Raw genomic sequence first — 17,436 nt, forward strand, 5'->3', positions numbered from 1 at the left:
GATTCTTCATAACGGATTTACATAATAATTTTTAGCTTCCTAGCATGTGCTAGGTAGCTATTGCGATAGCCGTTTTTTGAACATTTCAAAATTTCATCAAATGTCGACGTTTTAGACCATTTTAAGCAACTTTTAAAGAATAAAATTTTTTTTCCGTCTGTATGTACGTACGTACGTACGTTTGTTGGCAATTTTCTGAGAAAACGGCTCGACGGATTTTGTTGAAATTTTGTATATATGTTTTAGGCATACCGAACAGAAAAATAACGGATTTTTGAAAAGAAATTTTGGAGCGCCGTAACGGCATCGAACTTTTTTTTTCAAATAGCAACCTAAAATTTTTATTCTATTATTTGGAAGACCTTATTTTCCTGTGTACAACCTACAAAAAATTGGGCCGGGTTATATTATCAAAAAACGGAGAAAAAAATTGTCAAAGTCAAAAAATTGTGTTGCATATGTGCAAAACGCAACGATCTTGTTTCTGAAGCAATTTAAACGAAATTTCTATGGTAAGTCCCTTTAATAAAAGCAAACAAAATTCATGCGCAAAAATTGTGTTGCGCATGCGCAGAAATGCAATTTTCTTATTTATGGAACAATTAAAACGAAATTTGGATGGTAGGTCCTCCTAATAAAAGAAAACAAAATGCATGCGCAAAAAATCGAGTTGCGCATGTGCAACATCCAACTTTCTTATTTATGGAGCAATTTTAACGAAAATTGGATGGTAGGTCCCTCTAATAAAAGCAAACAAAATGCATGCGCAAAAATCGTGTTGCGCATGCGCAGAAATGCAACTTTCTTATTTATGGAACAATTTTAACGAAATTTAGATGGTAGGTCCCTCTAATAAAAGCAAACAAAATGCATGCGTAAAAAATGCACCTTTCTTATTTTTTCCGTCTGTATGTACGTACGTACGTTTGTTGGCAATTTTCTGAGAAAACGGCTCGACGGATTTTGTTCAAATTTCGGATATGTATATTAGGCATACCGAACAGAAAAATAACGGGCTGGATTTTTGAAAAAAAATTTTGGAGCGCCGCAATGGCATCAAACTTTTTTTTTCAAATAGTAACCTGAAATTTTTATTGAGTTATTTGGAAGATCTTATCTTCCTGTGTACAACCTACAAAAATTGTGTCGGGTTTTATTACCAAAAAATGTTTCAAAACCCACTCGTGGGGATTGCCGCGTAACACATTGTAAATGATGAGTAATGGGCCTATTAACGAAATGGGTCATTCATCAAGCACCATAAAAATGTTCAGTGTTGGACGGCGATTGTGAACTTTTCGCATTGGGAAGGTATGTCAAAGATTAAAAAAAAAAGCCCAATCGCAAAAATGTTCGGACTCCCCACCCCAGTAATTTGACGTCATCTAAGAAACTGATTTTAAGATATAGGTATATCCAATTTTAAACGTCATAAATTTTATAAAACCGGTTATATAGATACGTGGTGCATCTGTATTTCTGTATTTTTTTATTTGACGTTTCACCGCATATTCCTGTCTTTTTTTGTAATATAATTTAATTGATGGTAAAAATTGTAGTAGTTTCTTAGTGAAGTTTTGTGTGAAGAATCTGTAAAAATATACATCATCCGTTACCCTACCCCTACACCGGGGCTGGAAAATAGCACCTCAGCAGATGAGGGAGCTGCGGCCGGAGAGGATTCCTTAGATTGTTTTAACAACTGCTTGCCCTCGGAGTAAGAGACTGGAGGCACGCACAATAGAAGCCAACTGATTACTTCTACTATCTGTCAATACTGTTTATGAAAACATGATCGCAATTCGCAACAGATTAATTGCACAGGCACATTGTTTGAAAATCCCTGTATTTTTGCATTTTCAACATTTATATTAAGTATCTGTCTGGTATTTGGTTTCAATTTGGGTAATTTTTGTACGGTGTTTCTAGAAGTTTCAATAACCTTCCGAACCTTTCAACGAGATTTGTGGCAAATAAAAAATGACAACGACCTAGTACAGTAGCGTAAAAATTTGGAAACTTAACGTATAACATTATGTGATGCTGTAAGGTCCTTGCTCTACCATTGGCAACCCGCCCACATTTCCCTAAACGAGCGTCGTTTCCTTTTTTAAAAATACGTTTAATTCCATGGAAGCGAGAATGCGGACGTGGATTAAGAGAGCACCCACTCGTTTATCATCTCATTACCTTTTTAATCGACTCTCAAAAGGTTGACAAACTAATTCAGTGTAGACACGAAAATCGCTTAATTCTCCGCTACCGACAGGCTTATTCTCCGATTCGAATTAATTGGCAATTGTAGGGATCAACGAATTCTGAATAAAAAATATCACACAATACGGACGCCCACGTGTTCTTTTGTTGCAAATTCAATCTAGTTTTCTGTTTTTCACGTAAATTGAAATAAAAAATTGTAGCCCAAGGTTTAAGTGACAACTGAAACCAAATACGCAAATCTGTGTTTACGATGGCCCATCGAGTCTGACTTGCGCTAGATTCAGCTCGACGACACGACGCGATGCCGCGCTGCAAAATGTCGTTGGTAACTCTAGTGTGCATTCACACTATGGCGGCTAAAAGTGACAGCATCGCTACACTTAGTACTTTTATTCGGAAGAAGTTCACAGTCTTTATGGCGCTTTTGTGTGAAAATGTCCAATTCATCGAGTGATGAAGCATTTGTGTTAGTTATGTTAGCGTCGCATCATAAACTGTACTGTAGCCTAAGTGCAGAATATAAAGTTCCTATAGCATGGTGCACTCACGCACAAGTAATAACATTCGTTTCAGAGGGATTCTGTGTTGGTATATGTCTGGACCTTGCCTCTGAATAATCGGTTGAACCGGCTAATTGGTATAATTTGGGGCTAAGCTTCTTTACAAAGTTTACGTAGAGAGACTATTTGCATCCAAAAGCTTAGTACACCCCTCACGACGAGACACAATTTGTAAATATTGTCGTATAACATTTCTTGTTCAACAACCAGTGAATCTGTTATGGCCTTATTCCAAGAACGGCCTCAAAGTGAATTCGCATCTGTTCTTCAATGAACGAAAATGACGATAAAGGTTTTCGTTGTCAATGTTACTTTAATGAAACTGTTAGAAACGTTAACTGGAAAGGATCAATAGAGGGTTGTGTACTTGAGATTGCTTGTATAACGGGGCTCTCAAGTTATCAATTAAACATCAGGCGAACAGTCACGTGTACAAGGTGCCTTTAATTAGTTCAAATAATTGCACAATTCGTCAACGCAATATTACACCGAGCAATATTAGATTTTTGTAACGTTTCCTACACTTACACGCGGAATTTTAATTACACGACGCTCTGTGATTAATTATACGTTTACCTGCCACACGCACGTATAATTAAATTGGGCGGTGACTTTCTTAACAAATATTTTATTAAATTTGCGTCATGAACTCAAACAAGATGCGTCTATTTCACGTAATTGTTATTAAAACCGCCAAATTAAAATGTAAGTGTGTTAGCATTAAATCAGTGTTACCTCGAAGATTCCAATTTGACATACTTCCTTTGAATTTCGACGATGACTTCATGATAACGTTGAATAAATTTGGTGTCACGTTTAAATATTGAATTTCTAAAATGTGCATTTCCGATTTTCTGTATAATTGAGGTTTAGGTTACTCGGTCTTCGCGTGTTTACGTTACAGCGGTGTTTATAACTTAGTTGCAACTGGTATACACATTTTCACTTTAGAATTTAGACCAATAATTTTTAATTAAAAGTCTGTCCCAGCGAGGGTGTGAAACTCTTTCAGTTTCGGAACAGCACGTGTACAGCATTAATGAGAGTTTTTGCAAATATAAATGCAAGACAGAATCTTTGAGTCTTGTGCTTGGTTATTTATAACTTTTAAGCTTTTAATTACATATTATTAAATACAAAGTACTGGCGTTACTGTTTAAATTGACGGTTCTATGCCTGTTTTTGGTAGTAAGATCCTGATTTGCTATATACTTTTTTTGGATTCTACCGCACAACACTTATTAAATATCGTGCCTTTCCAGTAGATCTGCGACAATATACAGTGCATTTTTGAAAAAAAAATACGCTATTATATTCTTTATGACTGTGTGGCTGGTTGTCCGGCTGAGAGCAATTACAGTAGCTAGAAACTTCACATTTTCACTAAAAGCCTTCTGTTGTAGAGGCTGTAGTATATTTTGAGTTAGATTATTCGTGAGCTCGCTAAGTGAACAAACTTTATCTGAATTTTATTTTAAAAACTCATAATTTCTAATTTTTTTAATTTTATCGTCCCTCTCTTGTTCTGGACCCTCAACAGGCTTGTGCCCAATTGCAGAGTGACCATATAAATAAAATAAATACATATCGGTAAATGTTAGCTTTGACGGTTTGATATTTGGTAATAAAATACTGATCTGCAATACAAAAAATGCTGTTTAATCATGCATATGCTAGTTTACTTCCCATCTCTAACGATCCTTCCGATCTAAATCCTTTAATTCCGGCTTAGTTGCTACGGGGACGTCCAGTTCAAGCAAAAGAAGAAATTAAAATTCATTAGGGAGAATTAAGTAACGAATAAAATAGTAGAAATTATTATTGTTAAAATTGTAAAGATGCAATTGATCTACTTTCAGTCCAAATTAATTTATCATTATCACTAAAGCTCAATCTGAAAAACCACCTAGTCGGCGATTTTACCGATGGATTAACCAAGTAGTATGATGGCGACCGTTTCCTCCACAAAAAGCAGTCACCTATACTCAAATATTGTTCCCAAATTCAAAGGCCGCTCGTAATATTTAATTTACTTGAAGAGAGCAGTACACCGCCTTGAACTGCTATTTCGCCAATAATTGTTTTGTAACATCTTCATCACGTTTTTAAGATGTTACCTTGATATTTCTGAATGGCAAATAACAATAATTATGTTATGAAAAAAAAATACAATTTGTGCGTGCAATCACAAAATTGCTATAATTAATTACGTATGGGAAGCAAACTGTTATTAGTAAGAGCTCGTTAAACAAACTCGTAACCAAAGTGTGCAATATTATTAGCACTTCATAATTTACGGGGCAAATTGATCAAATGGAATATGCGAAAAATCTCAGTTTACTTTAATTATAGCACTTAGTTTTTTATTTGGTCAATTTAAATTAGTTGATGTTTTAATGGAACAGTGTTAGCCTTTTTTGTCTGCTCAATAATTCAACAAGTTTGTCACAGTTAGAGGAATGCCCTTATAAACTATGCAACATAAAGAATTGTTTGCACCAACTATTTTTATTTAGACCACGTTCGCAAATTATTGTTTAAATTGTGTTTGGGGTAACAAATCAAATACCTTTAGAGATGAGAATTAAAAGGATCTTTGGTTAAATTAGAGCCCTTTTTTCGGGAAGTGTGGCAGTTTATGTGGGGGCCACTTCAGGTGTTGGGTACGCGATCGATGGGAACGGTTATTAAACCAGGGTTACCAACGAGACTATGCAAAACAAAAAACCGCTACGATCCTCAAGTCTACTACAATTTTTGCAGACATTAGCCCGTTGACTAATGACATTAGTATCTACCTATAATTTATTCACTTCATACAACAAAAAAGTGATCCCCATGTTGTATTACCCCGTATGCTAAATGAGGGTATGCCAAGGCATAGTATATTGCAAGCAGAGTGTTTTGCTTGTTGTTTGTTTTTTACGTACTTTGGGAGGTCAGCGCAGTATAAAAACACAGCAGAGCACCAAGCATTGATCCTTGGGGGAAAACATCTAAAGCTATTTCAAACGTCCTAGATACCACGTTTCCCAACACCCAAATGTTTATACCATGCGATCAAAAATGAGTTGCTGTCGAGTCACCTTTGGAATTTTTGTTAACATGGAAAATGGTATTTAACTTGAACTTCCAAATAGTCAGTGTTGAATTGTACAAATATTAGGTCCCGTGTGCATATAAGTGAAGCAATATTATGCGATACATCAAAATTTTCGGGAAAATGAGTATAATACGAATTTCTATGGGGCGCATCTCGCAAAGGTCGCAGAGGGGTGAAAACTACCCTTATGTTGTCCTTTTAAATATATTATTAAATAATTGCATTTTTTTGTTAAATTGATTAATGCTTGCTTAAGTAAATAAAAATACTGTGTTTTACTAAAAAATTAATATTAGGAAGACCCCCCACTACCTGAAGGGTTGCAATTTTTAATATTGTATAATTTTACTTATGTAAATATAATTCTACGTCAAGTTTGATATTAATGTTAATTTTGTGTATGTTCTGTAATTGAAATAGTACTTACTATTAAGAAGTATAAGATAGGGGTTGCAACCCCCTCTACCTAAGGATTAGAAAATAGTTTGTAGATTCATAATAATATAAACCCCTAATAGGTTTAATATAAAAAATATAAATTACCCGCAGGGCGTTCGAAAATAGGTGGGCATTTTCTGAGACAATCGGTTAACTTCGCCTTTTGTAAATTAGACTCAGAACTGATTTTTCACAGAAGTTTCCACCTATTTTTTGACGCACCTTTGCCTGTTTTTGATATTCAAATGCAAAGATATATGTGCTATGTCAGACATTGGTGAAAAAAATCGAAAACGACTTTGTTGAAAACACGATAAAAAATAAAATAACCAATTTTTGGGATGCTTTAAAGTCTTCTTTCTGGTTTAAGCTTAAATGCATCCATGTTAAAAAGAACTACGGCAAATATAAAAAAGGTGTTGTGCAACTAAAGCAAGGCCATAGTATGCTTTGTAGGTGTGTCTTGAATTTCCGAAGTTGTCCCGACTTCAATTTAAAAGAAATAATTGGTAATTTCGAACTTACTGTAATACCATGGTCACTTTTTTACGCTGACGGTTCTATGTATGATTTATCTACAGGGTAAAAGTAAGATGATGCACCTTTTAGAAGAAATTGGAAGTTTGTTCTTATAAAAATACAATGCTTTGTACTGTGATATGCGGCGATATGAACCACTTAAAGAGTTCACATGAACAGTAAGAATTTTTTCGCCAACTACTGATGTTTTGGTACTGGCTCTAAGACGAGCTCCATTATTATCTAAAAATACCATGTTTATATGTATTGGCTCTAGGGGTCGTGAAATGCCTTTACAACCACTTTACGAGGCTCTTGGACCACTCAAAGCTGAAGCACTTCCAGGTCTTTATGCCCTTTCAGGGCCAGATGTCACAGGCGATTTTAAAGGCAAAGCTGAAATTAGTTTTTGGAACAAGTTCTTAGAAGGAACTCCATCTACACTTCAGGCATTGGCTTCTTTGGGTAAAAACGAAACACAAAGTGACTCTGATTTTGAGCAGATCGAGGCTTTTGTCTGTTCTTTATATTCAGCATTAAAACTATGTTTTAAAAGTCTAGCAATACAAAGATGTCACTACCAATGTATTGAATGGAATCGGGATACACAGACTCAACCGAATTTACCGCCACCAGCAGAATACGGTTGGAGATAGGATAACGAAACATTTGAACCCATTATGTGTACTTTTCCTTGCGCACCCGAAGAAATACTAGATGTTTTAAAATGTTCTTGTAAAAAAATAATTGTACTCGAAGGTGCAAATGTTTAACCCAAAAAATGCGTCCTACGGAAATGTGAGGCTGATCCCGAATTTTGTTCAAACAATGAAATATGTAGATGAAAAAACTACTGATTCTGACGATGCACTGGATAGCCATTCCGACAACGAATAATAAATCCATTTTTAAAATAAAAAAGCTGTCAATAGCAACTTTGTTTCCTTAAAACTATGCAAATATAATATAAATATGAAGCATTCTTTTCTTCCTTTGTCCATCCATTTCTTCTTTCTCTCTTCAGCCACCCCCTATTGGTACCCCTTATAGACAATCTAACAGAAAAATATATTTTATAAAATAGTTTCAGCTACTTTTTGTCATTATTAGGGCTGTTTAAAGTTGTTTGAGGGTAGTTTTCTCCCTTCCACCACTTCTTAAAGGTACGCCCCAAGGAGATTCAAGCGAATAAATGCATTTTGAAAAATCTTTATAGTAATGTTTTATAGCAACATTTATTTTTCGATAGGGGTTGTTTAAGGGTAGTTTTCTCTCTTCCGGCACCCCTTGCAGGTTTGCTCCATAGAGATTCAAGCAAATACATTACCTTTTGGAAAATATTTTTAGCTATTTTTTATCGTAATATGTATTTTTGTATAGCGGTTGTTTTCTCCTTTCGGCCAGCCCTGAGAGGTACGCCCCATCGATATTCGTAATCTACACATTTTTCCGAAAATTTTGATGTATAGCATGATATTGCTTCACAAAGTTGCACACGGAATACAAATTAAAGACTGACTAAAAGGCGACTCGATAGCAACTCATTTTTGATCGTCCGTTAGTTCATACCATATTTATATACATTCTGTTTGGCTGGTGTCAAGTCAAAGGCACGACTGATATCAAACAGTAGAACGTTGATAAATTTCCTTTTGTCTCATTCTGTGTAGAAATATGCTAGTAGATCGAACGCTACGTTTTTAGGAGACATCCCAGACTGAAAGCCACTGTTTAGATAAGAAAGTAGGTATAGGTTATATATCATACAGGAGTTTTGAGTTGAGAGCTTGGTTGCGGAAAAGAATCGTTATTAAGGGATCAGAATTATAAATTTAGTCCATACTCCATTGCATACGTGAAATGAGCTTGAATCCTCGCCTGAATCTATAAAGGTTTACATTATTTGATGACATAACTCATTCCCTAAATTGCCGATGAATTAAGTTTAACGAATAAGGGCTTCAATCATGGCTTAATTATGAATTTGATTCACTAGGGATGCGTTGGTGTCGTGCACATCTTGCAATTAAATATACGGGCTGATTCGAATCTGAGGACCACCATGGGGGTCTCAAATTACAGGTTTTGATTAAAAAGCACAAAAGGTGTTTTTTTCAGGGTTTCTTATTTCGAGAGAGATTCCATAATGGAAGCTGATTTCTCTAAAGCTCCCACGTTGTGATAAAGACGAGGAGATAGTAGTGTCATCATCAGCATACATTACGGTGCAGCATTCGTTTAAATATTGAGACAGACTAAATAAAATTGGTCCTAGAATGTAACCTTGTGGGACGCCTCTGTTAGTAGTCTTCATTTCAGACTTATAATCAGTGGCATTCTTTTCTAATATTAACATATTGAGTCCTATTGTGTAAGTAGCTCATATACCAATCGTGCGCAATCTCCCTTACCCCGTAAAAATTTGTATAGGTCAAAAAAATTGGAGGGACCTGACAGCTTTTGCCCAAATGCATTGGGCGCAAGTCAGCGAAGCTCCACTCCACTTTGTCAGGGTCCTAAAATTAGATTCGAGCTGACCTCCCTTGCGATGGGAACCCTGATCGAAAGAATTTCTTCGGGTTACTGTCCAAATTGAAAATTAACAATTGCAATTAAAACCAAAGTGTAAATTCCTGAAAAAACAGATTCAAAAGGACAATCGGAGATCATTCTCGGAGAAACCTACTCTCGCCCCAAGGTTGACATATTCCAGATCCATTAGCTTTGATAATTATTGTAGCAGGTTTCAATTAGGGAGTGTAGTACAACACGGAGTCAATTTACGTTTCGCTGTAGTACATTATATTGATCGACTGCACGTGGCACTTTTGCTGCTTGGAAAGGTATTGTAACGACCAGTGCAACGCCGCTTAACTCCGTTTGAACGGTGGGCAAATAAAAAAAACCCATACGTGTAACGTGAGGCAGAGTTTCCAAGGATTTAATTACAGATAAAGCAGGAAAATGGAACTGCAGTATCATCCAAGCATCTAATTAGCACTGGTGACAACTTTCATCAACGCTTTAGGGTGCGTGACGTAAAATTAATATCCCTATGTAGCCGAATTTGTTAAGCGAAAAATGAAAAAAACGTTTCAACATAAGTCGGAAGTCTTTAAGGTCCAATATAACACGCATCCCTCAGTATTTTATATCTTTAAACAAAAGCATCTGGTTTAATGTTCCCCTTAACCACAAACTAAGCTTCTATTTTCTCTTATTGCAGTGTTACAAAGAAAAGGATGCGGGAAAGCTGGTCGTCTACACGACGACAATGGGAATCGTAAGGGAAACGTACAACAACTGCATGAAGGTAAAACAAATATTAAGAACCCTCCTGCTGAAATACGAAGAAAGGGACGTCTTTATGAGCAACGAGTGCAGGGCTGAAATACGAGATCGTATGAGCTGTGAACATGTTTTAGTGCCACAGGTGTTTGCAGACGGACAGCATATAGGGGTAAGTTTGGCTTGGGGCTTGGAGTCTAGAAACTTGCCGCGAATTGCGTGTTTGGAATTGACTTAAAGTAACTATTTCTAATTGGAAAGCAAAGGTCAGGTGAATGTTAGACGCTTTTTTAAATGTTCAAGCTATTAGCGCAGATGCTTTATTTGAGACTGCGAAACGCAACTGCAGTGTGTATCTGATCAAAGTAAAGAAGGGATTATATAAAATTTCAAAGGGAAGGTACACCTTTGATTGTCCGAACTTCATCAACTGATAAATGAAAGTGCGTTATGCGTGAATGACTACCCCAGAAGTTTGTCCGTCTCGCTCGTGTAGTCCTTCATCTAGCTTTAATCTAAAGGTATTTTCTTAATACACATACGATATTCCTAAACGAGTGTGCTGTCTAATTTATTCATAATCGATTGAATTATACTGCTTAAGACCCAAGATTTCAATAAAATCTTCTTCTAATTAATTCTTTCAATGCTCTTATTATGATTATGGTTTTTATACAATACCCCAATCCAATTACATCAGAACAGAAAAAAATGGGGTTGAATTAGAACAGGTTAAAGTAACACCTCTGCCTCGCATACCAGCAAGAATGAGAGTGTTTGTAATTAAATTTCAATAGAGATTTCTAAGAAAATATCTATGCTTACCAAATAAACCCTTAGAGCAGAATTTGTAAAGTTAAGTGACAGAGCAGGCTGCGGTATTTTACTGTAAAACTGTTCTTCGCCCCATTTCAACATTTAAAATTGTACCTACTTTTCCCTAAATAATTATATAATAAAGGCATTATTATTATTAATCTCCTAGAAATCTTATCTAAAGCGCATACGATACAACCAGTAAAGTGTTTTTTTAAAATTTTTGTTTGGCTCGTCGTATTCTTCAATTCCTCTGATCTGGTTACATTTTTCTTGCTATTCATGCTTGCTAAATCCCATTTTCTCCTTCTTTTATTAATATCTCATTCGATTTTCAATTAATCCTGGTCCCACCTCTTCATTACCGTGTATTATTTTATTTAACCCTTCTATCCAACTGTTTCCTAAAGTACCTTTCAAAAACTCACCAAATCCGTTTAAATTTTCATATCTAGGCTTTGTTTATAATTACTAAACAATTTTCCCCATTTTCTCTGAAGTTTCCATTTAATCCCTTTTTAGTTAATTACTGAATGCTCTTAGAGCTGTTTAGCTGCATGAGCCTAAATGTGTGAGATGACCAATCGAAGCTACTATAGCTATTACGTTACCTTATTATTGATGCATTACGCAATACAATGGGTAAATTTACAGTAGACGCATTTTAATAATTAAATTTTGGCAATTAATGAATATTTAATTAGTTACCGAACCGAGCCTAAGGTACAGTAAAAATGTTAATGAATTATTCGCGAACTGATGACCGTCCGATTTATTTTTTTTTATTTTACAGTCAACACTATTTAAAGATTGATTACAGCATTGAGTAGAATAATTACTTACTGGCAAACTTGCAATTAAAAGAACGTCTGCTAGGTAAAGGACATTTGGCTTTATCACAAAAAGAGCTTTTTCCAAATTGAGAACTCTAAAATATTGGTTTTACAACAAGAAAACGTAGAATAAACGTCGAATTTAGCTTTAAAATGCTCTTTTTTAGAATAATTGCGCTGTTTACAAGCAGCGGAAACAGTGTGGTTTATCCTATGCCTACAAAAAAGAATATATATATTATAACATAAAAACAGCCTAATTCGGTGACCTTTTGAATTACAAATTTTCAGGTTCAATGATTTTTCTCTTCCAATACCATTCTTTCTCCTCCTGAATATGTAATGTAATTCGTTCAATCCGCTCTTCCTTCGTGTGTTTCAGCGACGTAATGCGTGTGAAAACGAGGTAGAAGTGAGGTTTCGTTGAAAAATGAAATCGAACCGGAAATTTTTATAAAAATCAACAAGATCGTGTTAATGAATAATATTCCACATATGTGTAGAAAGTTGATGGTCATCAACCTGTTCGATTCTGGGTACATCTAAAGAAATTAATTGTCGACGAATTGAGGTCATGCATGTAGGTCAAAACAAATCACGTTCGATATCATACTGTTTTTTTTTGTTTGAGACCAAAATTTCGTAACAGACTTTTTTGTTTTAATCCCCAAGACTGAATGACTTTATATAGGTGTAATCGTGTAATTGGTTGCAATTTGCATTTATTTACTAAAAATCAAATTGCATCATTGAGTTGAGAAAAATTGTTCTTTGTTATGCCCTTCATCTATTTTGTTAAACAAATATGCTGTATTAAATTAGAAGGTACACAGAAAAAAGTAATATCATCACTAACCCTTGAAAATGGCTTCAGGTATCTGAATAGAGGGATGCAACCTCACAAGTTAATGATAGAGCACAGAATTTTGCTTTTGCATATTCCACGATTATTCTTTATTTCCCTTTATCTCTTTAAAATTGTCGTTACCACTATCCTTCTGCTTCCATATCTTCTTAGAAACCTCGTGACCTCGTGAGCCTTTAACAAACATTTTCCAAATTTTCGGAATTATCTACGGATCTTCAGTTTAGAAATCATTGAGTTTTAAGAATTCCTTTTGAACCGCTATTTAAGAATTTCCAACTTCTGAAATATCTTAGTAATATTTTTACAGAGGTTTTTTTAAATAAAAAAATCATCTCTTAAATGGAGTATTGTAACATAAAATCGTTCCATTGCGACAATATAGGCAAGTCTCTGTACGTACGGAATGGGAGAATTGGTTGCGATCGGTTAAATTGTATTTTGAGGCGAAAGAAATAGTAGATCTGAAGACAAACGCAGTAAATTAGTGCATTTTGGAGGGATGTAGGTGCAGGACGTGGCATATAATCTTCCCGGACGATGCTTTTATTAGCGGGATGTTGTCGAAAGAAATATCAGAAAATTTCGAAAATGAAATAACGAGTAAATGGAAACTGGAATTTAGGAAATTGTATTTCAAATAATATTTTGAGTCGTTGATAAAATAAATGGATCAAAATATCACAGATATCAAAATATAACAAAAATGAAAACAGCAAAGAACAAAATTGTAGAGAATAAAAAGAGATAAAAAATTCGTGAGATATGAAATGCGAAACATTGAAGGAAAAGTAAGCTAACGAAAAATGTTAATACGCGGAACGCACCTAAAAGGCAATTCGAAAAGAGGACTAAATTTACATCTACAAGATATGTAGATACCCAGCCGGTGGCTGATACAAATGATAAGTTTACTGAGAGATGTAACATTTTTTAAACATTTATTAGGGATATTTCTAAATAGTAGGCGTATGTACAGGGTGGTTCACATTCGTGGCTGGCAATTGGGATCTCCGTAGCAGTGGGAGATATAGGTTAAATAGGGGCAAAGTTGCTCCTTTTTGTGACTAAAAAAACGATTTTAAAATTTTTGAAAAATCGAAAAGCTGAAAATGCCAAATGTTTTCATTTTCCCTAACTTAAACGGTCGGCCCTTCTACGAGCACTTTTTTTCGGAAAATTTGCTATCAGAATTTCCATAGCAAGCCACAAGTAGAAGCCACAGGCTTTATTAGTTCTTATGAGTGCCACATTGGATTTTTACGGAATGAGAAAGAGGACAAAAAAGGAAATTCATTTGAATGCATCGTCGTAATAGCGATGTTGATTTAGCAAGATCTGGTTACCCGTGGATGTTATTTTTCTTTTTTTTTCCTCTACCTCATTCCGTAAAAATCCTGTAACCTGTAGCTCCTATATCTAGCGTGCTATGGAAATTCTGATAACAGATTCATTTTCCGGAAAATTTACTAATTACATCTTAAATGTTTTGCAAACAGTTTTGAGAGTAATCTTGACGGCGATTGAGGATATAGTAAATAATGGTAAAATTTCTTAAGAAATAATGGGATGAATTGGGGCAAGCGGAAATCGAAGAACAACTAAGTATTTTAGGAAAACAACTGACAAATTAATCATCAAGGAAAAAATTAAGGAGCAATAATTTATTAAAGGAAACGTTGGAGAAAGCAAATTCTTAAGGATCTTAAATCGGTACGATCTAGACAAAAAACAAAATGGCTCTTGTTCATTTAGAGCAGACCCACGTTCATGCTAGCAGCCCAAGATTATAATTTAGAACTGATAAGGGAAGGACTATTCTCAAGAATAACAAGAAAATGCAAACTAATACGCAAATAAAATACATAGCGATCAAAAATGAGTGACCGTCGAGTCACCTTTGAAATTTTTGTTTTTAATGGGAAATCGTATTTAACTCGAACTTCCAAACGCGACTCGACAGTCACTCATTTTTAATCGCCCGATATAATATGTAGACTACTAGCAAGCAAAACACAAGATAATCAAAAAAGCTAGGCAAAGTCGACGCATCATCAATTCCTGCATACTAACATAATTGACGTAGGGTTAAGGAAATAATATAAATAGCACGCTATACCAATAAACATTATCAGTTAACAATTGTCGAACTGTCGGTAGCGTACCAACGATAATCCGCGACCGAATTTACGCTAAGGCGCAATTAATAATTACACAGCGAAAGAATTAAACAGAAAAGATGAGAGAAATAAGAGGGAAAGCCAAAATATAAAAATGAAAGTATAACGGTAGCTCTAATTTAGATTTATTTTTCGAATTTTAGAGAGATAAGTAGAGATTAGCAAGCCGCGGTGGATTTGAAGCTCGTCTCTTCTGCGTCATTTGATTTCTATAGCACATTATTTTTTAATAGCTTTCGGACTCTTTGGCGACGAGATGTGGGGGATTTGTATCATATCTTAATTAGGGAGATTTGGTTACGACTGCGAATTCGGGATGAGATCATTCTCTGAGTCGTGGGAAGACGGTCAGCGGAATTGATGCGTTTAAAAAACATGGTTTATTATTCAACCAGAAGTGTTGAATGGGCGTTAATTAACTTAGAGGAAGTTAGTCTCTGAAGCACATATGTAGCGATTGCGCAGTTAAGATTAATAGTTTTTCGGCGAAACTATATCTTTGAACAATTGAATACGAACTATTAATTTATACTCAAGTTCCGCGAGACTAAAGTTGATAAAATTAATATTTCGAAGGGAATTTAGTAACTGTCATTGTTCAAAAAGCTCATTGTGAAACACGCGTATTTTCGTCTCGTAAGTTAAAGCTGCCGTCAGTGTTAACATGTAAATTTGGTGAACTCATTCACATGGGAATTATATATGCAGAGTAATTTTGCAAAGCCCTTTTGTAATTACCCCGTATAAAATTAACGGTTTTCTAATTTACATTATTTTAATTTCAAAAAACAATGCTCCAAGTCAATGAGTTCAATATAATTAGGTGTAAAGTGTGTTTTACAGGAATATTTTACCGCCTTTCATTATATTTCAATTAAAAATTAAAGTTAGAAACCGTGGCCAAGAAAATTGATTTAAAGCGTTAAAAAAATCATTGTGAAAATTGTAAATAGAAAAACTTGTGGATAAAAATTGGATGTTACTCAGTGTTAATTTTTCGTTAATATTAAATAGTAGATTTTTGTTTAATTTTGCGAGCTAAAAAATTCGAAGGTAAAGTCAATTTTCAGAAAATAGAAGGGGACAAATTTTTCAGTAAGTACGACACCGTAATATTTATGTTTCAAGGTTAGCCGGGAATCAATGAATTATGTTATTCGAAAAAAAATCAAGCCCCCAATAGATAATGTAGATCTGTTAAATCAAGAAAGGGCCCTCTCTTTGTTTGAGACTCGGTGCAAAAATCTTACGTTTTAAAAGTGAGTTATATTGAGACTGTGACAAAGTCGCATTTGGAAATACTTTTCTTAGTTTTCATCCAGCTAAAATAAATGAAACAGAGATTTTTGGACCTCTTAGATTTCGAATACCTTGCGTTACCAGAATTGAGGTCTTAAAGCCAAGCATCTTTCTACATTCTCATTGCTCAAATTGCAGAAGAAAAACGGACAATGTATTCAATACATGTCTGATTCCCCTAAGCCTTCCTTGAAACGGATAGTATGTAAGATCACGTATCGCCTCACCCAAGGCTATGCAAATGACGAGGGCGCCTGTTGCTTGTTAATCCGTAAACGAAAATGGCAGTATTGAATAGCTGCACAAATACTGGTTAATGTAGAAGTCCTGTAGTCTCCTGTTAGGGATTATTTTGAGTAACAAGTTTGAAATTGTTCCCTCGCGAATGGACAATATTCCGGGTATTGTATTAATCTCATGCAAATTTTCGACGGTTACGGACAATTTTCGACTTTAAACATCCGTAGAAAGCGTGTTTAGTTAACAACCATGGCCGAACAAATTTAAAAGTATCGGTGCAGCGCTTACCGCACTTATTATTCAAGATTTCCATACGTAAGCGTTGAATATGCAAATTTTATTCGCGTCTTAAACTTTATAGACCATATCCCAACGCATTCATTATTTTATAATGCGATCGCCTGTAGACAAATCGTCCAAAACGGAATTATTTCAAAACTTCCCGGATATATGTATATCCTGAAGAATTGCCAATATTGACGGAAAGGTGTGATGAATTTGTGGAATTAAAAATTCTGTTACGGCGTACATTTTACACATGCGTCCACTGCGGTCGTATGCAGTCACGTTCAAATGGCGCTACCGGATTTCCAACGTATAGATTTATAATAAAGGCTTTTGTGCGTCCTAGTCACGTTCATACTGGTGCATTAGTTTTTATTGTTGTTTTCAGAACTTTTAGGCGATTGCCAATATGACCTACCTGTTCATGCGTGTCGAGCAATTTTCTTATGCTCCGCTGTGCGTTGGAAATAAAACTGGGGAATAATCACATGACAAAAGCAACGATTGCTTCCACTCGTGGCAATTTTTATAAATGCCCCATATTGAAGCGCCGCTTTTTTATTGTAGTTGCATAACAGATAGATCAACAATGTCCACGTGTGGGGTTTGAAACTTTTATAATGTGAATTTCACAAGTTTTTTGGCTAGACTACTATGGAGAAAAATAAATAGGTATGACATATTTTGATCTCAGCGTTTTCTCATAAAGGTGGTCCTTGGAAAATTTTATGTGTGTTGACTCAAGGTCAAAGAAATCTGTCAGCTTGTTGTCATCTTTATAACGTTTTAT

The 17,436-nt window shown here is 35.2% G+C and overlaps 1 protein-coding gene across 1 annotated transcript in view; it reads left to right on the forward strand.

Annotated features, from left to right (window-relative positions):
- The first annotated feature begins 7,127 nt into the window (after window positions 1–7,127).
- The window catches only part of LOC116169108 (glutaredoxin domain-containing cysteine-rich protein CG31559-like), a 37,782-nt gene continuing 27,473 nt past the window's right edge, over window positions 7,128–17,436 (forward strand). Inside the window, exons 1-2 of the mRNA XM_031485135.1 lie at window positions 7,128–7,355; window positions 10,067–10,300. Of these exons, the coding sequence (XP_031340995.1) occupies window positions 7,128–7,355; window positions 10,067–10,300 (462 nt within the window). The remainder of the gene's footprint in view (window positions 7,356–10,066; window positions 10,301–17,436) is intronic.

The sequence above is a fragment of the Photinus pyralis genome, unplaced genomic scaffold (genome assembly GCF_008802855.1).
Source record: "Photinus pyralis isolate 1611_PpyrPB1 unplaced genomic scaffold, Ppyr1.3 Ppyr1.4_LG4, whole genome shotgun sequence".
Classification (NCBI taxonomy): Eukaryota; Metazoa; Arthropoda; class Insecta; order Coleoptera; family Lampyridae; genus Photinus; species Photinus pyralis.